Raw genomic sequence first — 26,274 nt, 5'->3', positions numbered from 1 at the left:
CTTGGACTGGTAGCAGTGTATATATATTTTGAAGAGCTGAGAGGTTTTGCTGATGAATTCATTAGATTTGAGAGACGGGCGCCAAGGTTGATGTGGATGGAGGCTTTTGACCTGAGCTAGACAATGGCTATCTACTGAAATAAATGGCAGGTTTGTGGGCAGTCAGGAGCTGGTTTGGGACACACTAAGTTTGAGATGTCTGATGAAGTGGGGATGTTTTGAAAATAGTTGTAAATGCTGGCCTGGCATTTAGATGAGATAAACCTGGACTGAAGCATTGAGATTCTTCAGCATATGTATGATATTTATAATCATGATATTAAGTAGGATTACCAAGGGAGAAGGTGTGGAAGGAGACTCAGAGGGCTGTGATGTTCTGCATGTTAAGAGAAGAATGTTTCAAAGAAGAGAGCAAGATCACTTGTGTCAAATGATGGTGATGGATCAAGTAAGGTTAGGACTTAGGCTCAGCTGATGATCAGGTTTAGCTTGCTAGAGGTTCTTTGACCTTTACAGGACCTTACAGGTCCTTTTTTCCCCCCCTCAATTAAAGCCTGATTTTAGTAAATTCAAAAGCAAATTAGAGGGGACCGCCCCGCCCCGCCCCCGCCGGCCAGGGTGCTCTAGGTGCCCCGTGGAGACCCTCTGCACCCGTGCGAACATGACGCTGTGCGCGGTGCGGAGCGTGCGGGCCGCGGTCGGCAGCCTGCGTGCCATCTTCCCACCCAGCACGCCCTGCTCGCCGCGGCCCTGGGGACTGCGAGCGGGTGCCGTCCGGGCGCTGCGCACCGGCCCTGCTCTGCTGTCGGTGCGGAAATTCACAGAAAAACACGAATGGGTAACAACAGAAAATGGTGTTGGAACAGTGGGAATCAGCAATTTTGCACAGGAAGCTTTGGGAGATGTTGTTTACTGTAGTCTGCCTAAAGTTGGGACAAAGTTGAACAAACAAGAGGAGTTTGGTGCTTTGGAAAGTGTGAAAGCTGCTAGTGAACTCTCTTTTCCCCTATCAGGAGAAGTAACTGAAATTAATACGGCTCTAGCAGAAAATCCAGGACTTGTCAACAAGTCTTGTTATGAAGATGGTTGGCTGATCAAGATGACATTCAGTAACCCTTCAGAACTAGATGAACTAATACGTGAAGAAGCATATGAGAAATACATAAAATCTATTGAATGAAAATGGAACCCCTAAATAAACTACTTTGAAACAACTTAATCTAGCATAGTTGTCTTAAATTCGTGGTGGATAGATATTTAAAAAGCAACTTTTAGTAAAAGAAACTACTTGTAACAATGTTTCCTGAAGAAAATACCCTTTAACTTTCGAATGATTTCAGATAAACACTGTGCATCTTTTTCCACAGCATCCTGTGGTTTTTAGGCTAGGCTCCAGTTATAATATTCAGAATTCCTGAAATTATCTCTGGTAAAACTAATTACAAAAATTATGTAAGTCAAGGATAACATGGTTATCTTAACCTTATATGACATTGTAACTTGCTTACAGCTGTCCTTGGATTTGGGTCAAGATTATCTTCCCACTAGAAATAACTGCCAGTGGAGAAGTTTGTTAGTTGTATAGTGTCCAATGAAGAATATTACTATCTTAATTTTGCAATATACTGTGTTTGCTGGTGCTATTTTTATACAGTGAAGCAACAGCCTTGCAGGAGAATAAACAATAATAAAATATTCAACTTCTTAATCATGAAAAAAAAGAAAGCAAATTAGAGGAGATAATACTAAACCCAGTGAGTACAGACAGTTCTTTTGAAAAGTTGTAAAGAGAAGGAGGGAAATGAATATGGTAATTGGAGAGGAAAATGAGGTCAAGAGAGGACTTTTTATTTTTTTTAAGGTGAAAGAGTTAAGAGAATATTGTATGCTGTTGGAAGTAATCTAGTAGAGAGGGAAGCTTTACGAGAGAATCCCTAGAGGGATGTCCTTGATAGGTGAGAGGGGACCGGGTGTGGAAGACAGACAGAGGGATTGAGCTTTCCTTGGAGCATTTTTTCCCACAGTTTAAGAAATGTTTTTTTTTTTCTAGCCTGTTTTCTTAGTCCAAAGGAATAAGTTAACTGCAGAATATGTCATAACATGAGAGAAGTTTTCTCTTCCACAGCCAAAAATGATGAATATTCCGCCTCAAATTTATTCCTACCTTCAAAGTTGTGTTGTTTCAGTACCTTGCTAACTGGTCTGTGGTTTGGGGCTTTCTAATAAACATTATTAGCAGGCACCAAGTAGCTGTTGAAGCTCAAATACAGAATTCCAACATCTAAGATAGAGCCAAGTATTAGAATATCATAGTCACTAAAAAAAAATGTTTTGTACATACATATTTTTTCACATATGATTTGTTTAAAAATATTTGTAATACAAGTGCATATATAGTGTGTTTAGTCACTCAGTCATGTCCGACTCTTTGCAACCCCATAGACTGTAGCCCGCCAGGCTCCTCTATCCATGGGATTCTCCAGGCAAGGATACTGGAGTGGGTAGTTGTTCCCTTCTCCCGGGGATCTTCCCGACCCAGGGATCAAACCTGGGCCTTCTGCATTGCAGTTAAATACTGTATTGATCTAAAAGAACATGTGTAAGAAATAGCATAATAAATCCCTTGTACTATCCCTTTATTAATACCCCATTAAAATATGAGCATTGCCATTGTATTTTCAGTTTTTATACTTAAAAAAGGTTTCCTATTTATTATATCTGAAAATTTTATTATTAGATAAAAGTTTATTTTTATGTACTTTAAAAATTTTTTGATTTTATATTGGAGTATAGTTGATTAAACTAAAGGGCTTCCCTGGTGGTTCAGATGGTAAAGAATCCACCTGCAATGCAGGAGACATGGGTTTGATCCCTGGGTTGAGAGGCTCCCCTAGAGAAGGGAATGGCTACCCACTCCAGTATCCTTGCCTGGAGAATTCCATGGACTGATTAGCCCGATGGGCTACAGTCCATGGGGTCACAAAGACTTGAATGTGACTGAGAGACTAACACTTGCACTTTCTTTTCATAGTTGATTAAAAATGAGATGCTAGTTTCAGGTGTACAGCCACGTGATTCAGTTATACCCTTACAAGTATTACAGAATATTGAGCTGAGTCCCCTGTGCTATACATAGGTCCTTGTTGGTTATTTATTTTAAATATTTATTGAACATTTTAAATATAGAAGTTATATTTACATATTTTCGAGGTAGAAACAGTACTAATGAATACTGAACATGTTTTATCAGCTCTACCTGTTTATCTGCTCCTAAAGCAGCCAATGGGATGCTAAATACAGTCTCACACTTAGGTAGCTTACTTGCTTAACTCTGTCCCTTAACATCATTTATTTTGTCTTTTAAAAATACTTATTTATTTTGTTTTTGGCTGTGCTGGGTCTTCATTGCTGCGCACCAGCTTTCTCTAGCTGTGGCAAGCAGGGACTGCTCTTTGTTGCAGTCAATGGAATTCTCCAGGCCAGAATACTGGAGTGGGTAGTCTTTCCCTTCTCCAGGGGATCTTCCCAACCCAGGGATCGAACCCAGGTTTCCAGCTCTGCAGGCAGATTCTTTACCAGCTGAGCCACAAGGGAAGCCTGAGAATACTGGAGTGGGTAGCCTATCCCTTCTCCAGGGGATCTTCCCAACCCAGGAATCGAACTGGGGTCTCCTACATTGCAGGTGGATTCTTTACCAACTGAGCTATGAGGGAAGCCTAATTAAAGTATATTTGTTTTGTTTTTGGCTGTGCTGGGTCTTCACTGCTACACACCCACTGTCTCTAGCTTGGCAAGCAGGGACTGCTCCTTGTTGGGGTGCATGGGCTTCTCATTGTGGTGGCTTCTCGTGTGGCGGGGCACGGTCTCTCAGGCATGTGGGCTCAGTTGTGGCTCCTGGGCTCTAGAGCACAGGCTCGATAGCTTGTGGTGCATGGGCTTAGTTGCTCCGTGGCATGTGGGATCTTCCTGGATCAGGGATTGAACCCATGCCTCCTGCATTGTCAGGTGGATCCTTTACCACTTAGCCACCAGGGAAGCCCCTTATCTTCATTTAAAAACAAACTCTGGCTGCTTTGTCTGCTTCTGTCCTGTTTCATATGAAATCTCCTTCTTTGTCATCAGCAAACAAGGCCTATCTTGTGATACTTGGGAAACTGTAATGTTCAGTGGCTCTAAATTCCTGCACTTGAAGTTTTTCTTTGCACTTGATAGTTAATTATTGTCTTCCCAGAAGAAAGTTAACTCCACCTGTCTCTTTCAAAATTAGAAACTTTTAAGCAGACACTGACAGATGTTATTTCTTGGCAGCTTGAAGTTTCAGTACTGTAAAATCGAGTTTGACCAATAAAGGTTCTAACAGTAATATGATCATCCTGTGGAGTAAAAGTATAAGAATTTTAAACTTATTTCATTATTTAGCTAATTGCTTACCTATCTTACCAGCTTCCCTGGTGGCTCAGACGGTAAAGCGTCTGCCTGCAGTGCGGGAGACCCGGCTTCGATTCCTGGGTCGGGAAGATGCCCTGGAGAAGGAAATGGCAATCCACTCCAGCACTCTTGCCTGGAAAATCCCGTGGACAGGCTACAGTCCATGAGGTCGCAAAGAGTTGGACACGACTGAGGGACTTTACTTATCTTACTTAATGCAAAAGAACTGTTTTTTAAAATAAAATATTTATTTATTTATTTATTTTTACATATTGTAAACTTCACTCTTTTATTTTTTTTATTTTATTTTTTTAATTTTATTTTATTTTTAAACTTTACATAATTGTATTAGTTTTGCCATATATCAAAATGAATCCACCACAGGTATACAATTGAGGAAGTGAGAAAAGTACAAAGACCAGAGTATAAACCACCCATAATTCTACTGCCCAGAGATAATCACCACAGAATTTTGCTAGGAAAAAAAACCCTTCAGTCTTTGTACGTGTGATAACCTTCATAAAGTTTGGAATCATAAGTTTTTAATCTACCCTTTTACTTAAGACTACACTTTAAGCATTTGGCCTATTACAGTACATTTTTTGAAACATGATTTTTAATAGCTGTATAATATTTCTTCATAAATGTGTACCATTACTTAAAAATACCTTATTATTGGAGATTGTGTCTACATTTTGCCATTATAGAGACTGGCGGAATGAATATCCTTAGAGCTAACTCTGTATACAGATATAATTATTTATTTCTTTAGTACAGAACTACTAAATCAAAGATTTTTGAATTCCAGTATTTAAAAAATGAATTGTCATACTGTTTTCCAGAGAGTTTTTACCATTATAGACATTTTGTAGAAGACATATGTATAAGACATTTGTATAGGATGTGAGTACCAATTTTTTTGCATTCACAATGATAGCAGTTGGGTGTTATCATTTGTTTATGGTGTATTTTGATTATAGAATTCTGAGGAGAGGAGACTCTGAAAGTAAGGTACTAACATTATATGACTAATCACTTACATTTTCTTTTAGGATATTATTTCATTTTTAAAATTTACATATGCCTTTAATTTATGTATGTCCACCTCCCAGCAGTAAAAGCCCTGAGTCCTAATTACTGGACCACCAGGGAATTCCCTGAAATATTTTTTCTTTTAAAATTATTAAAATGTAAGATTCATGAAGTTATCAAGTATGGGATACAGACTGGCTTCCCAGGTGGCCCAGTGGTAAAGAATCTGCCTGTCCTTACAGGAGACACAAGAGACGTGGTTTCAGTCTTTGGGTGGGAAAGATCCCCTGGGGGGAGGGCATGGCAACTCTCTCTAGTACTCTTGCCTGGAGAATGCCATGGACAGACAAGCCTGGCAGGCTACAATCCGTGGGGTCGCAAAGAGTTGGACATGACTGAGCACACATCCGTGGATACAGATTCAGTTAAAAATTTTTTTTTCATTTTATGCATTTATTTATTTATGTTTGGCTGTGCTGAGTCTTCATTGCTGCGTGGGCTTTTTCTCTTGTGACGAGCAGGAGCTACTCTGTAGTTGCAGTGTGAGGGTTTCTCATTGTTTTGGCTTCTCTTATTGCGGAGCATGGGGCTCCAGGGGACTTGGGTTCAGTGGTTGTGCACAGGCTTAGTTGCTCTGTGGCATTGTAATCTTCCTGGATTGGGGATCAAACCCTTGTCTCCTGCATTGGCAGGTAGATTCTTTACCATTGAGCCACCAGGGAAGCCCCCAGTTGTTGTTGTTGTTTTTAAATAATTGGTTATTTGTCAACATCACAAAGCGAATAACCTGTCATTTTCCTATTAATTTGGAAAGTTGCTCTGATGTATATTGAAGTTTTATTACAAACCTATGTCTGTTTTTTTTTTTTGGTTAGGCATTTCCAGTCCCTTTCACAATTATTGTTCTTGTTCAATATTTCTGTCCATTTTCACGTATATAATCTTGCACATGAACTCTAAGATTTTGTAAAATTCCATAGAAGAAAATTATATTTGGATTTTGGTTAGAATTATGTTATGCTAGAATTAATTTAGAGAGAATACATCTTTACAGTAAAAGTATTTCCAGCTAGGAATATGAAATAATTTTTTAAATACTTATTTTGGGTCAGCTGTGCAGCTTGCAAGATCATAGTTCCCTAACCCAGAATCAAACCCATCTTCCCAGCAGTAAAAACCCTGAGTCCTAACCACTGGACTGCCAGGGAATTCCTTGAAATAATTTTTCCTTTAAATTATTAAAATGTAAGATTCATGAAGGCCAATTTTTATCTTTTTTTGCTACTATGTCAATGAGTTGGACAGGACTGAGCGACTTTTACTTACTTACTCATTTAGAATATTACTTTATACAGGGTAATCACTTAATACATGTTTTGAATGTGTGAATTTATTCAAATTATTTTTCTATGTCAATTAAACTTTGTATATACTTTGTATAATTTTTTCTTAAAGTGAAGTCGCTCAGTCGTGTCCAACTCTTTGCGACCCCATGGGCTGTAGCCTACCAGGCTCCTCTGTCCATGAAATTTTCCAGGCAAGAGTACTGGAGTGGGTTGCCATATCCTTCTCCAGGGGACCTTCCCCGACCCAGGGATCGAACCCAGGTCTCCCGCATTGCAGGCACACGCTTTACCATCTGAGCCACCAGGAAGGTATAGACGTTTACTTTGGGTTAGTTAGGCTCTGAATTTCTTAGAGTACCATTTAAAAAAACTTTATCAAGGGAATACTTTTTCAGCAGTTACTGAGATAATTTGGTCTATTTATAGAATTTGTTGTATAATTGATATCTATATTTCTGGAGTGGGCCCTACTTGCTCTGGGTATATTATTCTTTTAGCATGGTGCTAGATTTGATTTTTCTTTTTTTTTTAATATGATTTTTTCCCATCTGTGTTTAAGCAAGTGAAATAGGCCTTTTGTCTCTTCATTTCTTTTTTTCCTGGCTTTTGTTTACACTAATTTCATAAATGAATTAGGTTTCCATAGGAATGTTTTCAGGATTAAAATGTTACAAAAGCTAAGGGCAATGTAACTTTTGTTTCTGATTGTTACTGGTCTATAGAAATGCAAGAGATTTTTGTGTATTTAATTTTATATCTTGCAACCCTACTGAATTTATTAGTTTTCACAGTATTTTTTCCTTTTTTCTTTTCTTTTCTTAATTCTTGTTACTTTGGCGGAACTTTGATGTCCAGAAAAGCTTCCTCAACCACTCTTTTACCAGGCAACTCTACTTCATTCTTTAGGAAATTACTTGGAGAAGGAAATGGCAACCCACTCTGGTACTCTTGCCTGGAAAATGCCATGGACGGAGGAGCCTGGTAGGCTATTGTCCATGGGGTCACACAGAGTTGGACATGACTGAGCGCCTTCGCTTTCTTTTCCTTCAAAAATTTGTTGAGCTTTACAGTGTGTGGCACAAAGCCATACCCCGTAAGGTGTTCCTTGAATGTTGGCCCCTCATCTTACTATGGAAGCCCCAGGTATTCCTTCACTTCAGCATTTGCATGAGAGTCACTCACACATTTGTGGGCTAAAATATTTGTCATTTTTACCACTCTTTTTTTTTAGTTCTAACAGTTTTTTGATAGAATCTTTAAGATTTTCTGTATAATGCCATATCTACAAATAGTGGCAGTTTTACTTCTTCCTTTCCAGTTTGGATAGTGTTGGAACCAGAATTTGATTGTACTGGAAGCTATGTTTTTTTAAACTGTGTTTTGAGATACATTCTTACCCAGTTCATAAAAGATTGGTGTAGAAAACTGGAATGTTAATTCACTGACTTGCAAGGGGTATCATGTCTAGAGGTGTATTGTATATTTAGACAATGATTCTCAACCTTTATTGTAATGCTTGCACTCATATACTTCTTAACTTCAATCAATAAAAATTTGTTGAGCTTTACATTATGTGGTTTGTATTTGGAAAAGAATAAGTATATTGGATTTAGTTTTTCAAGCTATGGACAGCCTGGTTGAGATGCTCATAAGTTCTGTTGTACATGCAAAGCAGCTTGGAATAAGATAAGGGTGTCAGGCATATAGCATATGGTGGAGATGAGACAGAAAGTGTTGACTGGCAAGGTCAGTCAATGAAATCCATGGATCCAGATATTTGAGCTTGGATCCAGAGACACATTATCTGGCACCAGTGTGAAGGATGGTTCAAAAAGAAGAGGAATTGGAGTCTGGAAAATTGAAAATTGAACCACAGTAGTTATATAAATAAATGAAGAGTAGGTATTGAATTAGGATAGCAGAAAAAGAATAGAAATTAAGGTGGATTTGCTTAAAAAAAAAAAAAAAAGATGGACTTAGTTGAAGGTAGAAGTTGTAAGAGAAGAAAGTCATTCATACAGTCAGTCACCACTAATAGATAATATGATTAAGGCTGTTGGCATCATGAAGCTTTAAGCCATGTGGTCATGACTGCATTTGTCTTCCTAATTAGGTTTGGGGGAGTTTCTCTTCTATTTTTTCAAGAGTAGGACACTTCTGCAGGTGGCTTCTCTCACTCATGATTTTCCTTCCCACTGGTTTCAGTTTCAGGGCATTTTCTAGATCTTGCCCTGAAGTATGTTCTTGCTCATCATATGTATTCACTGCTTTGGTGTGACTCTTCATCTTTTATGAGCTATATTTACAGATTAAGTGAACTAAGAGTAATTTGACAGTGTATTTGTTCCCATTTGTGTTGAAGGTTAAGATTTATGTTGTTTCTGATGTTATATTTTACATTTCTTATTTTTGACTGACAGCTGCCATGCAAAGAAAACCCAAATCATATTCATCTTCTTTAATGGATCAGATTCCTATCAAATTCCTTATTCGACAGGCTCAAGGACTTCAGCAGGAGTTGGGAGGTATTTGTTTTGTTTGCTTTTTACTGGTAATGTTTATTGGTAAAAAATACCTACTTTTTTTAAAATTTAATTTTTATTTTTTTTTTAGCACCAAAACATTTTGTATTGGGGTATAGCCAATTAACAATGTGATATTTTCATTTGAACAGTGAAGGGACTCAGCCATACATACACATGTGTCCATTCTCCCCCGAATGCCCCTCTTATCCAGGCTGGCACATAACATTGAGCAGAGTTCCATGTGTTATACAATAGGTAAAAAATACCTACTATATGTAAGATTATAAAGTGTAATAGGTGCTCAAAGCTAAACATTCAATTTAAGAGTGAATTTCTCTTTACTTTCTTCGCTATCTTACTCCCTGAAAACTATTTCCCACCCCTGAGGCTCTAGCTATTTCCTTTTGGTATGTGGTTTCACATTCTTTTCTACAGGTTGAACCATATGAGATTACAACTATTCAACTATTTTTGACCTCTGAAAATGCAGTTTCATGTGGTTGAAGCTAATAGAAACACAAGTACAAATATCTTTTTTTGAGCTCTAAATGGTATCATACTGTATTTCTTCTTGACTTGCTTTCTTCTGTTGGAGTCTTGGAGATCTTATCATGTCGCTACATGTAGATCTACATTATTGTTTTTAATTGCTACATAACATGCCAAAGCATGAAATTACTATAATACTTTTACTGTAAAACTGTCAAGTAGAAATATAGTAATATTTTTTGAAATTCAATTTTTTTCTTAATTTAACAGCTTTCTATAATGTTTGAATGTATGGATTTTTTTCCTCTTTGTTTCTTTGAAGCTCAGATTTTCTTTTTGTGTCTTTATTATGGTTGATTTCAAGGATGAACATGAACTTTCTTTGGTCTTCTTTAGCCAGATGTCTGCATTTATTTATATCTTTGCATAATCTCTTTTCAGAGAAGTGATGTTATATTTTGCAGCATTTGGTAACTAATGTTGCAACTAATAAAGGGATTATGTAACGTAGACTAATTTGTACTATTACAAGCAGTCATTTTTGTGATCGTCCTGACTATACATATATTTGTGCATTTAAACTTTAAAATAATACCACTTGTGATTGTTACAGTGTCTTTTTCACAGAAACATTTTAAGCAGTTTCTATGGGAAAGGCAGTAGATACTTATCCCTTTGGGGACTAAGCAGTGGTTTGACTTGATCTAAGTTGCATACTAAGTGGATGATCAAATCTAAAGTACTTTTATTACTGCTGATACTCTTATTGCTGGCTCTCGCAACTGGGAGATGATGATGATAATTGTATAGTAACAACATTTATTAGGTAAATAACATAGTACTTCATCTATCTAAATAGGCATTATCATCATTTGTTTTTCATTGCTGATATTATACAATAATAATAATGAGTAGTCAAGCTATGCTGTAAGTGAGTTTAGAAAGGTCCCAATGCTTCTGAGCTTCCTAACCCTTCTTAAAAGAAAACAATTGCACCCTCTTGTGGGTATCATCAGTACTGCTTGGGTTGGCTTACACAGCTGTGTGACTTTAGGAACATTATTAATATAAATATCTTTCCGCCTATTTCCTTACAGTAGAACAGAGACAATGCTGCTTACCTTGTAGGAATGTTAGGGTGAAATGAGAAAATGTACATAAAGTGTACATTTAGGCACTCAAGTTGGGCAACTTTAATTTTACCCATGTATAGCAATGATTCTCAACTGGGTTGGAGGAGAGGATGTGTTCTCTTGTAGAAGTCTATCAGAATTTCTGAGTGAGGCCTTTTTCAAACCATATGTGATCTTTCCCAAATGAACCTTTTTTTTCCTTCTTTTTTTTTCCTCGCTACTCAACTCTTGAGCTACTGCTACTTTTATGCTGGAATAGGTTGGAAGAGAGCTTGAGAACTTTCGATAAAAGTAGTGGTTTCCAGCTTCCTGTGTATCCGTTCAAATGGGGATCTTGATTTAAGCAAAGTCCCTGACTGAAGTACTGAATATAAGTTCTCAAACTGTAGTGTGCATGTATAAGAAGTGCGGATTCCTTTGGCTGGTAGAAAATGAACGGGAAAGGCGAAAGAGGAAAGAGTTTGATGTTTAAGAATGAAGAATCCAATTGACATCTTGTACATTTTCAAGGGTTGCATTCTGCTTTACTTCGTCTCCTTGCAACCAATTACCCACATTTATGCATCGTGGATGATTGGATCTGTGAAGAGGAAATCACAGGGACGGACGCCCTGTTAAGGAGAATGCTTCTGACTAATAATGCCAAAAACCACTCTCCTAAACAACTTCAAGAAGGTACAGTAAACTGATCACTCCTTTTACCCCTTTAGTAGTACAAAGAGGTGTTAGCCCCATTGAAATCTTAGAATCATGCAGAATTTTCCTGGAGATAGAGCAGTGTTTTGGTGACTATATAAAGTAATTCTCTTTGAGTGTAAGGATTTTTAACCCCCTTTTTTTTTCTGACATGCTTGCATCTGTTTCCTCATAGGGTCTACATTACATCAATAAACAGGTCATATGGTTTAGGAAGGTCTTAAAACCAGTCAGAAATAAGTGCCATGATGTAGATGTATGACAGAAAACCAGTATTGCAAAACAATCATCAATCAATTAAAAATGAATAAGTATATATAAAAAAAAGAAATAAGTGCCACAGAATAGAAAACAATGTATTTGCTGTTAATGGATAATGTTCTAGGTTAGCACTGTCAAATAGAAATAGGATGTGAGCTACACATAATTTTAAACTTTCTATATAATTTGCCACATTCAAAGAGTTAAAAAAAAAACAGGCAAAATTAATTTAAATAATTATTTTATATAACCCAGTATATCTAATGTATTATCATTTCATCATGTAATCAATATAAAAACTGTTAGATATTTTACTGGTTTTCCGTACTAAGTCTGTGTGTTTAAACTTACAGCACATGTCAGTTTATACTAGCCACGTTTCAAATGCTCAGTAGCCAAAAGTGCTTAGTAACTATTCTATTGAAGGATCGCAGTTCTAGATATTTTTTTATTAACAGCTGCTTACAGCCCATAAAGGGCTACCTGAAGGAAGGTGTCAAGAAATTTGAATTTTTCAAATGAATGTCAATACCAAAAGCAATACTTGGGTATGTTTTCGTGGTCAGCCAATAATCAGTGCAAATCATTGTCTTTCTGTCACTGTCACTACTGTGGTTTTTAGGATGAGATTTGTTGTTGTTGTTGTTCTTTATGAAATAACTGCACTTTAACATGAATTTTTCTTAAGGGCCTAATTTTAAGTGTGCCCACAACTATCTATGGCTAGGACTGAAAGTTTTACATTCTTTAAAGCAGTATTGCTTTCTTGATTTGTTTGGCCTATAGTGTGATAGAACAATATTTGCTTTCCATTTGGTAAGCTGTGTGGTAATTAGATTGTGACGGCAGTTTTCCTTTTAGCATTTTCAGCTGTCCCAGTAAGTCACACGCAAGTGATGCAGATTCTAGAACACTTGACTCTACTCTCTGCCAGTGAACTTATACCATATGCAGAAGTATTAACATCCAATATGAATCAGCTGTTGAATTCAGGGGTTCCACGGCGAATTCTTCAAACAGTCAATAAACTCTGGATGGTTCTGAATACTGTGATGCCTCGGAGGTAATTTCAATGCTCTGTTACATGTAATAGATAAGTGTGTAGCAGTGATTGTATACAATAACCTAAGCTGAAATGTTGAAAAAAAATTGTTAAAAAAACCTTTTTGACAATATAAATCCTTTCTGAAGACTACTGATTAAAGGGCTGTTATATCTTTTAAGGAAAATAATACATTTTATCTTAACACAAAAACTTTCATGTATTTCCAACTTGAGAAAGTTCTTTGAGAGGGAGTTGTAGTCATTTGTGCCTAATTGTGGTGTAGGTTACCATTGTGTCTTGCATCATTGCAGTGGTTCCAGAGTTTGCTGTACATTGAAATCTCCCAGAGAGCTTTCTAAATTCCTGATCCCCAAGTTGTATGCCATGCTAATTAAATCAGAGTGGAATGCTAGATTCATTATTTTGTCTTTAGTCACATAGGTCTCTGATGGTCCATGCTGCTGCTGCTGCTGCTAAGTCGCTTCAGTCGTGTCCGACTCTGTGCGACCCCATAGACGGCAGCCCACCAGGCTTCCCCGTCCCTGGGATTCTCCAGGCAAGAACACTGGAGTGGGTTGCCATTTCCTTCTTCAATGCATGAAAGTGAAAAGTGAAAGTGAAGTCGCTCAGTCGTGTCCGACTCTTAGCGACCCCATGGACTGCAGCCTACCAGGCTCCTCCGTCCATGGGATTTTCCAGGCAAGAGTACTGGAGTGGGGTGCCATTGCCTTCTCCGCTGATGGTCCATAGATTGCATCAGAAACAGTTGATCAGGTCTAAAAAAAAATTGGGCTGGATTTACCTGAGATTTTGATTCAGTAGGTCTGAGAATATCTATACATTTTAATTTTGATTTTTACTTATACCAAATTAATAACTGCACATAAGTTAAATAGTGTATAAGGTCTGTCCCTACCTTCTCACTTCAGGCTATTGCTCCTCAGAGACACCTGTTCTCAGCTCTTTTATCTTTTAATTCTGACATTTATATCCCACCATATATCTTAGTCATATGCTTATAATTACCATGATTATCTGACGTTCCAATTTAGAAATTATCTTTTGACTTCCTATTGTATAACATAAAGATTGCACACACTTACCAGCTTCCCTGTGAGTCCTTCTTCCGCCAACACATATCCTCCCTTCCTGCATTTCTCCCAACACAGTTATGTCAGAATTTTTGGTTAAAGAAATATTCAGTGTATATATTATCAGGAGTTGTTGTTCAGTTGCTAAGTCATGTCCAACACTTTGAGATCCCATGGACTGCAGCATGCCAGTCTTCCATGTCCGTCACTATCTCTTGAAGTTTGCTCAGATTAATGTCCATTGAGTTGGTGATGCTATCTAACCATCTCATGCTCTGCTGCCCTTTTCTCCTTTTGCATTAAGTCTTTCCCAGCATCAGTTCAGTTTAGTTGCTCAGTCATGTCCAACTCTTTGTGACCCCGTGGACCGCGGCATGCCAGGCCTCCCTGTCCATCACTAAACCTGGAGTTTACTCAAACTCATGTCCAATCGAGTTGGTGATGCCATCCAACCATCTCATCCTCTGTCGTCCCCTTCTCCTCCTGCCTTTAATCTTTTCCAGCATCAGGGTCTTTTCCAATGAGTCAGTTCTTTGCATCAGGTGGCCAAAGTATTGGAGTTTCAGCTTTAGCATCAGTCCTTCCAATGAATTTTCAGGACTGATTTTCTTTAGCATTAACTGGTTTGATCTCCTTGCTGTCCAAGGGATTCTCAAGAGTCTTCTCCAACACCATAGTTCAGAAACATCAATTCTTCGGTGCTCAACTTTCTTTATGGTCCAACTCTCACATCCATACCTGACTACTGGAAAAACCATAGCTTTGACTATACGTACCTTTGTCAGCAAAGCAATGTCTCTGCTTTTTAATTTGCTGTCTAGGTTGGTCATAGCTTTTCTTCCAAGGAGCAAGCGTCTTTTAATTTCATGGCTGCAGTCACCATCTGCAGTGATTTTGGAGCCCAAGAAATAAAGTCTCTCACTATTTTCATTGTTTCCTCATCTATTTGCCATGAAGTGATGGGACCAGATGCCATGATCTTAGTTTTTTGAATGTTGAGTTTTAAGCCAGTTTTTTTCGCTCTTCTCTTTCACTTTCATCAAGAGGCTGTTTAATTCCTCTTTGCTTTCTGCCATAAGGGTGATGTCATCTGCATATCTGAGGTTATTGATATTTCTCCCACCAATCTTGATGCCCGCTTGTGCTTCATTCAGCCCTGCATTTCGCATGATGTACTCTGCATATAAGTTAAATAAGCAGGGTGACAATATACAGCCTTGACATACTCCTTTTCCAATTTGGAACCAGTCTGTTGTTCCATGTCCAGTTCTAACTGTTGCTTCTTGACTTGCATGCAAATTTCTCAGAGGCAGGTAAGGTGGTCTGGTATTGAAGAATCTCTTGAAGAATTTCCCACAGTTTGTTGTGATCCACACAGTCAAAGGCTTTAGCATAGTCAATGAAGCAGAAGTAGATGTTTTTCTGGAATTCTCTTGCTTTTTCTGTGATCCAGTGGATGCTGGCAATTTGATCTCTGGTTCCTCTGCCTTTTCTAAATCCAGCTTGAACATCCGAAAGTTCTTGGTTCATGTACTGTTGAGAATTTTGAGCATTACTTTACTAGCGTGTGAGATGAGTGCAATTGTGTGGCAGTTTGAACTTTCTTTGCCATTACCTTTCTTTGAGATTGGAATGAAAACTGACCTTTTCCAGTCTTATGGCTACAGCTGAGTTTTCCAAATTTGCTGACATATTGGGTGTAGCACTTTCACAGCATCATCTTTTAGGATTTGAAATAGTTCAGCTGGAATTCCATCACCTCCACTAGCTTTGTTCGTAGTGATGCTTCCTAAGGCCCACTTGACTTTGCACTCCAGGATGTCTGGCTCTAGGTGGGTGATCATGCCATCATGGTTATCAGGTCATGAAGATCTCTTTTGTGTATTTCTTCTGTGTATTCTTTCCACCTCTTCTTAGTATCTTCTGCTTCTGTTAGGTCCCTACCATTTCTGTCCTTTAGGTGCCCATCTTTGCATGAAGTGTTCTCTTGGTATCTCTAATTTCTTAAAGAGATCTCTAGTCTTTCCCATTCTGTTGTTTTTCTCTATTTGTTTGCATTGATCACTTAAGAAGACTTTCTTATCTGTCCTTCCTGTTCTTTGGAACTCTGCATTCAGATGGATATATGTTTTTTTTCTCCTTTGCCTTTCACTTCTCTTCTTTTCTCAGCTCTTTGTAAGGCCTCCTCAGACAACCATTGTGCCTTTTTGCATTTCTTTCTCTTGGGGATAGTTTTGCTCACCACTTCCTGTACAATGTTAAGAACCTCCATCCATGGTTCTTCTGGCCCTCTATCAGATTTAATCCCTTGAATATATTTGTCACTTCCTCTGAATAATCGTAAGGGATTTGATTTAGGTCATACCTGAATGGTCTAATGGTTTTCCGTGCTTTCTTCAGTTTAAGTCTGAATTTTGCAATAAGGAGTTCATGATCTGAGCCACAGTCAGTTCGCGGTCTTGTTTTTGCTGACTATATAGAGCTTTTTCATTTTCAGCTGCAAAGAATATAATCAATCTGATTTCGGTATTGACCATCTGGTGATATCGTCTCTTGTGTTGTTGAAAGAGGGTATTTGCTATGAGCAGTGTGTTCTCTTGGCAAAACTCTGTTAGCCTTTGCCTGCTTCATTTTGTACTCCAAGGCCGAACTTGCCTGTTATTCCAGGTATTCTTGACTTTCTACTTTTGCATTCCAGTCCCCTATGATGAAAATCACAGGGTCTTCCCAGCTTTGCCAAGTATTGGAGCTTCAGCTTCAGCATTAGTCCTTCCAATAAATTTTCAGGACTGATCTCCTTTAGGATGGTCTGGTTGAATCTCCTTGCTGACCAAGGGACTCTCAAGAATCTTTTCCGGCACCACAGTTCCAAAGCATCGATTCTTTGGCACTCAGTTTTCTATAGGCTAACTCACATCCGTGCATGAGTACTGGAAAAACCATAGCTTTGACCATACAGACCTTTGTCAGCAAAGTGATGCCTTTGCCTTTTAATTTGCTGTCTAGATTTGTCATAGGTTTTCTTCCAAGGAACAAGAGTCTTTTAATTTCATGGCTGCAGTCACCATCTGCAGTGATTTTGGAGCCCAAGAATATAAAATCTGTCACCGCTTCCACTTTTTCCCTTTCTGTTTGCCATGAAATGATGGTACTGGATGCCATGATCTTCATTTTTTTGAATATTGAGTTTTTAAGCCAGTTTTTTCACTCTTCTTTCACCCTCATCGAGAGGCTCTTCAATTCTTCTTTGCTTTCTGCCATAAGTGTGATGTTATCTACATATCTGATGTTGATATTTCTCCCAGCATCTTAATTCCAGCTTGTGAGTCATCCAACTTAGCATTTTGCATGATGTACTCTGCATATAAGTTAAATAAGCAGGGTGACAATATACAGCCTTGACGGACTCCTTCCCCAATTTTGAACCAGTCAGTTGTTCCATGTAAGGTTCTAACTTACTTTTGACCCACATACAAATTTCTCCGAAGACAGATAAAGTGATCCGGTATTCCCATCTCTTGAAGGATTTCCCACAGTTTGTTGTGATCCACACAGTCAAAGTCTATACTAAACCTTTGTCAGTGAAGCAGAAGTAGATGTTTTTCTGGAATTCTTTTGCTTTTTCTATGATCCAGTGGATGTTGGCAATTTGATCTTTGGTTCATTTGCCTTTTCTATATCCAGCTTGTATATCTGGATGTTCTTGGTTCATGTACTGCTGAAGCCTAGCTTGGGGGATTGAGCATAAGCTTTCTAGCATGCAGAATGAGTGCAATTGTGTGGTAGTATGAACATTCTTTGGCATTGCCCTTCTCTGAATTTGGAATGAAAACTAAACTTTTCTAGTCCTGTGGCCACTGCTGAGTTTTCCAAATTTGCTGGCATATTGAGTGCAGCACTTTAAGAGCATCATCTTTTAGAATCTGAAATAGCTCAGCTAGAATTGCATCACTTCCACTAGCTTTTTTCATAAGTAGTGCTTCCTAAAGCCCACTTTATTTCACACTCCAGGATGTCTGGCTGTAGGTGAATGACCAAACCATCATGGTTATCTGAGTCATTAAGACCTTTTTTGTATAGTTCTTCTGTGTTTTCTTGTCTTAATCTCTTCTGCTTCTGTTAGGTCCTTACCAATTCTGTCCTTTTTTGTACTCATCCTGACATGAAATGTTTCCTTGGTATCTCCAATTTTCTTGAAGAGACCTCTAGTCTTTCCCATTCTATTGTTTTCCTCTACTTCTTTGCATTGTTAATTTAGGAGTGCCTTCTTATGAGCACATAAATGTATTTTAGTTGAAGGATATGATAGCCTGTGATTATAATCTCTCTCTTATACAACTGTCCTCCTCTGCGTCCCACATACAAACCTTGAGTTGTTTGCCTCTTGTCTGTTAAGGTTTTTTTTTTTCTGTATTAATAACTCATTCACTTTCAGACTATATTATTGAGTAGAAATTTACATAACAGTTGTAACATATGAGATAACGTATCTGTAACATTTTTCCTTGGAAACCTTCCTTTCAGAGCTTTCAATCCATATGTTTCAATCTGAGACATCCACAGTAGCCATCTGGAATGCTTTGTCTTTGGTTCAATTCCATGTTTTTCTCTTTCTTGGTTTAGTTCCTTGGTTTATTTCCTTATGAGTGGAACTCATACTCAAGTGACTTCCTGAGAAAGGTTGTTTGGGAAACTTTTTTTTTTCCTTTGAGGTTTTCGTGTGTGAGAAGGTGTTTATTCTTCCTCTCACATATGATTGATATTTAGCCTTGGTGTAGAATTTTAGCTTATTTTTCCTCCTAGCAACTTGAAGGCTTTATTCTATTGAAGTAACTAGAGCTTTCCTGATAGCTATTGAGTAACTTCATTTACCACCTCCCAGTCCTTTGTATGTGACCATTGTTTTTTCTCTCTTAAAGGTTTTAGGTTCTTTTTCACTGTTGCTGCAGTTTCATGATGATACTTTTTGATGTGGGTCTTTTTTAATTTGTGGGCTTCCCCTGGTGGCTCAGTGGTAAAGAATCCACCTGCCAATGCAGGAGACATGGGTTAAATCCTGGGTCAGGAAGATCCGTTGAAGAAGGAAATGACAACCCACTGCAGTATACTTGCCTGGTAAATCCCATGGACAGAGGAATCTGGTGGGCTTTAGGTCACAAGGTTGCAAAAGAATCAGACATGACTTAGCAACCAAACAGCAACAGCAGCTTTTAAAATTCATGGTTGGCCTTTTTTTTAACATCTGGGGACTAATGCTAATACTTTCACTTCTAGGATATTTTCATATATATGTGTATATATATATATTTTTTTTCTTTTTTCCCAATAACTTCTTTCTCTCTGTTTTCTGGAATTTTTTGCAATTTGGGTTTTAAACCTCTTTGACCTACTCTGATTTTTCTCCTCTTTTTTGCTCTGTTTTAAAATTTATCTTTTAAATACATTTTCTAGATGTTTTCTGAATGTTATCTTCTGCTCTTTCCTTTGAATTTAAAATATTCCTGTTATAGTTTAATTTCTAAGAACTCTTATTTGAGAATCTCTAATTGTTTTCTGTTCTTGTTTCATATATGAAATGTTCCATCCTTTAAAGAAATGATACATTTAAGAATTGTTTTCTTCTTATCCCTACGTTTCTGTTTCTTTGGCATTCCCTCTTTCTGTTTGTATATTTTACTCTTTTTCAAATTAGAAGCTTTCTTTGATGTCTGATGATCATTGGCTACCCACTCCCCACTCATGTTTAAGAGTGGGCAAGCTCTGTGTGCGAGGGCTGGTGGACTCCTGGCCTTCACTGTAAGAGATCAGATACCCTCCATATTGCATATCTCTCAGTAATTCTGATGGTGTAGTTAGGTTAGTAACCACTTTTATGGTTTATTGATGTCTAACCTCATAGTGGCATCTCACATTGAGATTCTATGGTGATAAGTATAGAACAATGACAATTTATGGGGCCAATTACAGCTTCAAAGTGCTTTGGTGGATATAGTTTCATTTATAGGTATTTTCATATCTTACAGAGGAGAAATAAGTTCAGGAATCTCCATGACTTATACAGTCATATAGCAAGTACAGTATAACTGAGGTTTTAACTCAAAATTTCATTTTATATGCAATGATTATTCCATTAGAACTGTGAAGATTTTTTAATACTTTTTAATTTTCCCAAGTTCATTTACACCTGTTCTGTATTTTTTCCCTGAATGTAGCTTTCTAACATGGCTACAGGTTTCAATTATGATATAGCTGTTTTTGAACATGTGATTATTTTCTCATCAGGCTGTGGGTAATGACAGTTAATGCACTTCAACCATCAATAAAGTTTGTACGACAGCAAAAGTATACTCAGAATGACCTGATGATAGATCCTCTCATTGTGCTAAGATGTGATCAGAGGGTATACAGGTATGTGTTGAGTTTCATTTTTACTATAGATTTTATGCTTTAGAGAGTCAAAGGAAATTGAAGATATTCAGTTTCAACTTACATCTTACTGTGCTTGCAGATAACCTGAAGTATGACCTGTGAGGTTTTTGCTTTTGGTTCTTTTTGTTGTTGTTGTCTATATTCATGAACTTCACTTTAATATTTAATATGTGATTAATAACACTAGCTTTAAGAAAATATCATCCTTGGTTTTCACAGTCCTCAATAGTGGCTATTCTTTCAGAGTCAAGATAGTGAAAAATAATATTGTTTCTGCTACCATTGTTGAAAAAACCTTAAAAAAAATTGGTTTATTGTGAACTGTTGCATGCATTAAAACTGTGATCTTTTTGGAATCCTCAATTGTGAGGTTAGCTTCATTTGTTCCACGTTTGTGTATAATTCCTTGCCAGTGGTTGAACTTAATCAGTTTCTTTGAAGTAACTTCACCTCAAGAGGTGGAATTGATTAGTCCTCATCATTAATATTTGAATTTCTAAATAATAACAAAGATATACAAGTTGAGGGGTCTTCCTTTAAAGTTATTGTCACCTGTATGGGGAAATAAAACCGATACCTGAAAAGTTAAATAATATGGTCACATGCAGATGAACGGTATAGTAAATGAATGCTGTTAAAAGTTTTAGGAGGAGATCAGACTTGTGTTTTGAAGAATAGAAATAGAGTTTAAATGAACAGAAACTGTAATGATGGGGTGTTAGATGGTCAAAAAAGGCATCTTGAGAAAAAGAATAGTGTGAGCAAAAGTATAAAAGCCAGTGGGAAAAAGGCTTGAGTGGATAGCTGAATTTTTGAGAATACACTTTAGAGTTGAATGTTAGGTTAAGGTCAGACTATTGAGGGCCTTGAGTGTTAGGCTAAAGAGATCATTTAGGTGATAACTTGAGAAGAGAAAGTTCATGCTAGATGATTTAGAGGGGAAAGAAGCAGGAGTAAAGAAGACTAACTAGGGTACAGTCTAACATACTCATCTGTCTTTAATCCTGGGGATGACATTCTTGAAGTGACAACATCTGCAGAATAAATCAGATACAGTTCAGTAAGATCAAGATCTCAAAGGGAGGAGGAGTCAGAAGAATAAACAATATAAATGATATTAAGTATCTATTTATGGATACTTAAAAAGGAAACAAGAGTAAAGAACACTTCTAGAGAAGAGCCACTTCTAAGACAATTTACCATTGTTAAAAATCCACTTAACTAGGTAACTTTTCACCTAAATCACCTCCAGTTGTTCAGGAAGTTGTTAATTTATGCTGCCATAACATATTAAATGTTTTTGTAGTCTGGATCTTTCACTTAGTAACTTGTTTAACTTTTTCTCATGTTAATAGATATTCTTTTTAGTTGGCTAGGTAGTATTCCACATAGGTACACTAAAGCTTAACTCAGTTCCCTATTGTTGGATATTTTATTTCCATTTTTTTGTTAATTATTTTTAGTGCTGTGGTAATTGATTCTTAAAAATGGAATTGTTGAGGCAAAGGGAACATGCTCATTTTCAAGTCTTTTGATTCATGTTTTCATTCCGCCATCCCGAAAGGCCGAACCAGTTTACATTCCCGTAGTAGGTGTTTGCTATTGTATAATTTCTTATACCATTTCATGTAATATTTTCCGATTTGATAAGTGAAAAATCAATTCCTATTTTAATTTATATTTTTGTTAGATTGGATATTTTAATATATTTATTACTTTATACTTTAGCCTAGTTTTCTATTGGAATGCTTATCTTTTTTGATTTAAAAAGCTCTTTATGTATAAAGGATATCAGCTCTTTGTATACAGAATAGTTTTTTCTTTTATTGTTCTATTGTTTTGCCTTTTAATTTTGTTCATTTTTTAAAATTCAATTTTTTCCCAAGTGGTCATTCAGATGGTTTTTAAACATAAACAATATAAAGAGATATGACATTTTGGATTTTCTTTGAACTAACCAGTGGTTATGGTAGGTAAAATGGATGTGGGGGTCTGAGTAAGGCATGTGATGTGTAGATAACTGTTGCTGGCTGGCTGAGGGGTTCTTAGGTTTATTAAAATATTCCCTTTTTTAATGTATACGTAAAAGTTTTCACAATATATATTAAAAAGTACACAAACAAGTAGATTAATAAGAAGGAAAAGGTGTACAGTGGAATGTCATGTTCTCTCCTGTCTGTCATGCTGACATTTTTAGAAGAGAATTATTCTTTGTCCTTTTGACCAATCCTAATTCCATCTCCAGAAGGAACTTTATTGTCATAATGGTGTGTTAGGAACTTCACTTTCCAAGCATTTGCAAATAGAAATATTTACTTTTTCGTTTGGGTGGTTTTAAAAAATTAAGTGGTTTTTGGTAGGCTTTATTATTATTATTATTTTTTAAACCTACCATTTTCAACATGTTTTCCATATGAGTTTACATAGCTCCTCCTTCTTGTTGTTTAATTGCTGCATAGTATTCCATATATAGATTAGTATTCCATATATATATGCCTGTCTTCCAGAAACTCTGATCAGAATGTCTGGTGGAGTTTAGGACTTTTTAAAAAATAAATATTTCAGTTTTGGGAACATTGCCATGGCTTATTTAACTGTTCACATTATTTTTTCACTGTTAATACATGCATTTTTTATTATAGATAATTTGAACATTTCAGAAAAACTGTTGACATGTTGATGGACATTAAGCTGTTTCTGGTGTTTCACAGTTAAAAGCAAAGCTGTACTGCCTCTGTGCACACATGCGCAGTTTGTGACAGGCTGGGAAGTGGCATTGTCAAGTTTTTCTAAGGGTTTGACTTTTTAATATTTTAGTGGTTACTGATGTATCTTTTGGTTTCCTTTTTTACAGGTAATTCTTATATCTATTCTTATCTCATTTAACCTTAATTTATAACAGTTTTTGAGGAATGAATATTTATTTTTTAGTTGAGGAAACTAAGGCTCAGTAAATAACATACTGTCAAGTGGTTGAAGTGTTCTTGAAATACAGAGTTGTCTTGCTCCAAAGAATAAACAGTAGTAGAATGAATAAATATTCTATATATCTAATCTCCTTCATCTTATCAATAATTGAGTATTTCTCTCTTTGTAAAAATTTTTTACTTTATGTTGGAGCATAGATGATTAACAATGTTGTATTAGTTTCAGATGTACAGCAAAGTGATTCAGTTATATATGTATCTATTCTTTTTCAAATTCTTTTCTCAATTAGGTTATTACAGAATATTGAGCAGCATTCCCTGTGCTATACAGTAGGTCCTTGTTGTTTATCTATTTTAAATATAAAATTTTGTACATTAGACTGTTTCCCTTTGAGGACTGTGGCCTTGCAGACTCATAGCTAAGAGATTTATTGGGAGTGCCATTATTTTATAAAAAAGAATGCCATTTTTTCTAGGTCATACATTATATTTGGTTTAGCTGATGAAATGAAATAGATAATACTCTTCATATAAAGTATAGAGAATTACATGTGTTAAGTTTTCATTTTGAGAATGAATATTTCAGTGGGAAAAGTGTAACTTTTCTGCTCTTTAGGTTTTCAGGTACTGTTCAGGTTTTTCTGATTATATAAGCTGATTCATCATGTTCTGGCTAATTTAAAAATTTTTATTTGTTGTCATGTATTTGTTTCTTTTCTTCTTCCTTTGTGTAGATGCCCCCCATTGATGGATATTACTCTGCACATGTTGAATGGATATCTTCTGGCATCCAAAGCCTACCTTAGTGCTCATCTGAAGGAAACAGCAGAGCAAGATAGGCCTTCTCAGAATAATACGATAGGTTTAATTGGACAAACTGATGGCCCAGAAGTTACCAGAGAAGAACTGAAAAATGCATTACTGGCTGCTCAGGTAATAAAGTAAAATCTAATCAAAAAGGGCAATGGCTTCCCTGTTAAATAGATGGCCTTCTAAATACAGTGGTAACATATTGTACATCAATTTTATTACAGAACTTATAATGGGGTTACCTTTGCTTCTAAATGTCAGATGGACTTTATTATTTTAAAATTGGGAATAATCTTCATGATATTTAATAGTCATTTTATTGAGATTTACATTTTAATAAAAGATAAGACTTTTATTTCTTAAAATCAAATAATGGGAAATAAAATCAAATGGTAGAGACAGACGAGAAGTTATATATGTAATAAAATGTCAGGCAGTGATAAATACTATGACAACATAAGTTAATGTTTCTTAGAAAAGGTTTTTAACAAAGTAGAATTTATTAAAGCCTTAAGTAGTAATTTTTGCAGGGCATAAGATATGGTTGAATGTTAAGCAGTTAGAGGTCTTCATAAGAGAAATGTTTTCTTAGTTTGAAATATTTTCCAAAAATTTTTCATTGGCAATAAGGGGAATTAGAGTAATAATATAGATCCACAATCCCTTATCTGTGATACAGAAATCCATAAAAGCTATGAAAACTGAAGCATTTTTTCTGGTAATTCAGTTGGCAGAAAAACCTGACCTGATATGACCTCGTTTGTGACAAAACTTGACCTGAATTAATGTGACAAAATTGATCTGAAGCTATTTATGGCCTTTATCCCACTTAGTATGAAAATTGTTATGTTTTGCTGCAGAAATATATTTGATTACAGTATACTGTCTTAGTCTCTGCTGTGGGTATTATATAACAATACAGAAAAAAAAAATCTGAGTTCTAAAATAAATCTGACACTCAAAAGAGTTTCAGAGAAGGGATTGAGGATGGTAAAAGCTACCATTTATATAATGCTTATTATATGGTGGGTACTATTTTGAGTTTTTTATGTGTATTAACTCATTTAATCTTTACAACCAACCTATAAGTTATGGAGTATTATCTCCACTTTTGCAGAGTAGGAAAATGAGATTCAAAGAGGTTAAATGACATGCTCAAGGTTATGTATTTAGTAAGTAGGGAAGCTATTAATAGGATTCGAGCTTGGGCAGGCTGGTTCCAGAGTGTGTAAACAAAAATAATGCAGAACAGTAATAACCCAAACCCCCTCAAGAATGATTATAAAGTATACTTTATAAATGATTATAATGTAAGGCTAACCTGAGTCTATAATCAGGTCCTTACACAGTTAGATGGAGTAATTGTCTTCTTCTATCCCAGGCAGTGGCTGTGTTTTAGAGATGCATGTTATGTATTCATTTTCTTTTTCTTCCTTCGATTATAGCTCTCCCTTATAGGTAGGGCCATTAAACAGATCACCCCTCAAGAAACTCCTTTTCTATGAAATGACATACAAACTTGTAGACTGAGCAACAGTAAGTTGTACAGATGGAATGGATGGTGAGGCAGAATCTTTCCTGATCCTTAAAAAGTCCATCTTCAAATTAAAAAGGAGAAGAGCTTAGGGGAATGGCTTTTAGACACTGATTATTAACCACCATCTTCAGAGGTGAGGAACAAAAGAGGAATACAGGACATCCTAGGTGAAGTAAGAATTTAGGAGGAAGGACGAGATTCTGGTAGAAGTCACTTTTTGTCTAGGGTCCATTTTGGATGATACTGAATTAGAATACTCTTGTAGTAGTAAACTGCAGTCCATGGATCTTCATTGGAGATGTGTGAGAGCACTTTGAAATTATGCCATAGGTTAATATTTATGCTAAGAGGGTGGCATGTAGCTTCCTTCAGATTTTTTAAAATTTTATTTTATTTATTTACTCATTTTTAGCTGCACTGGATCTTCATTACCATGTGTGAGATTTCTCTAGTTGCGGTGATGAGGGGCTACCATTCGTTGTGGTGGCTTCTCTTGTTGCAGAGCACAGGCTCTGGGCATGGCAG

General features: G+C 36.6%; 2 protein-coding genes across 14 annotated transcripts in view; both read left to right on the top strand.

Annotated features, from left to right (window-relative positions):
* Positions 1 to 26,274, top strand: part of INTS2 (integrator complex subunit 2) — a 56,526-nt gene that overhangs the window by 25,172 nt on the left and 5,080 nt on the right. For all 13 annotated transcript variants that reach the window (XM_055577418.1, XM_055577424.1, XM_055577427.1 and 10 more), the window contains 5 exons: positions 9,227 to 9,331; positions 11,464 to 11,628; positions 12,772 to 12,973; positions 20,329 to 20,454; positions 24,137 to 24,335. In XM_055577418.1, coding sequence (XP_055433393.1) covers positions 9,227 to 9,331; positions 11,464 to 11,628; positions 12,772 to 12,973; positions 20,329 to 20,454; positions 24,137 to 24,335 — 797 coding nt within the window. The remainder of the gene's footprint in view (positions 1 to 9,226; positions 9,332 to 11,463; positions 11,629 to 12,771; positions 12,974 to 20,328; positions 20,455 to 24,136; positions 24,336 to 26,274) is intronic.
* LOC129649701 (glycine cleavage system H protein, mitochondrial-like) lies at positions 61 to 1,219 on the top strand. Its single transcript, XM_055577430.1, has one exon. It carries the CDS (start codon positions 662 to 664, stop codon positions 1,178 to 1,180), a length of 519 nt encoding a protein of 172 aa, XP_055433405.1. The 5' UTR covers positions 61 to 661; the 3' UTR covers positions 1,181 to 1,219.

Source organism: Bubalus kerabau, chromosome 4 (assembly GCF_029407905.1).
Source record: "Bubalus kerabau isolate K-KA32 ecotype Philippines breed swamp buffalo chromosome 4, PCC_UOA_SB_1v2, whole genome shotgun sequence".
Taxonomy (NCBI): domain Eukaryota; kingdom Metazoa; phylum Chordata; class Mammalia; order Artiodactyla; family Bovidae; genus Bubalus; species Bubalus kerabau.
The sequence above is the reverse complement of the archived record's forward strand: the minus strand, read 5'-3'. Positions and strand labels throughout refer to the sequence as shown.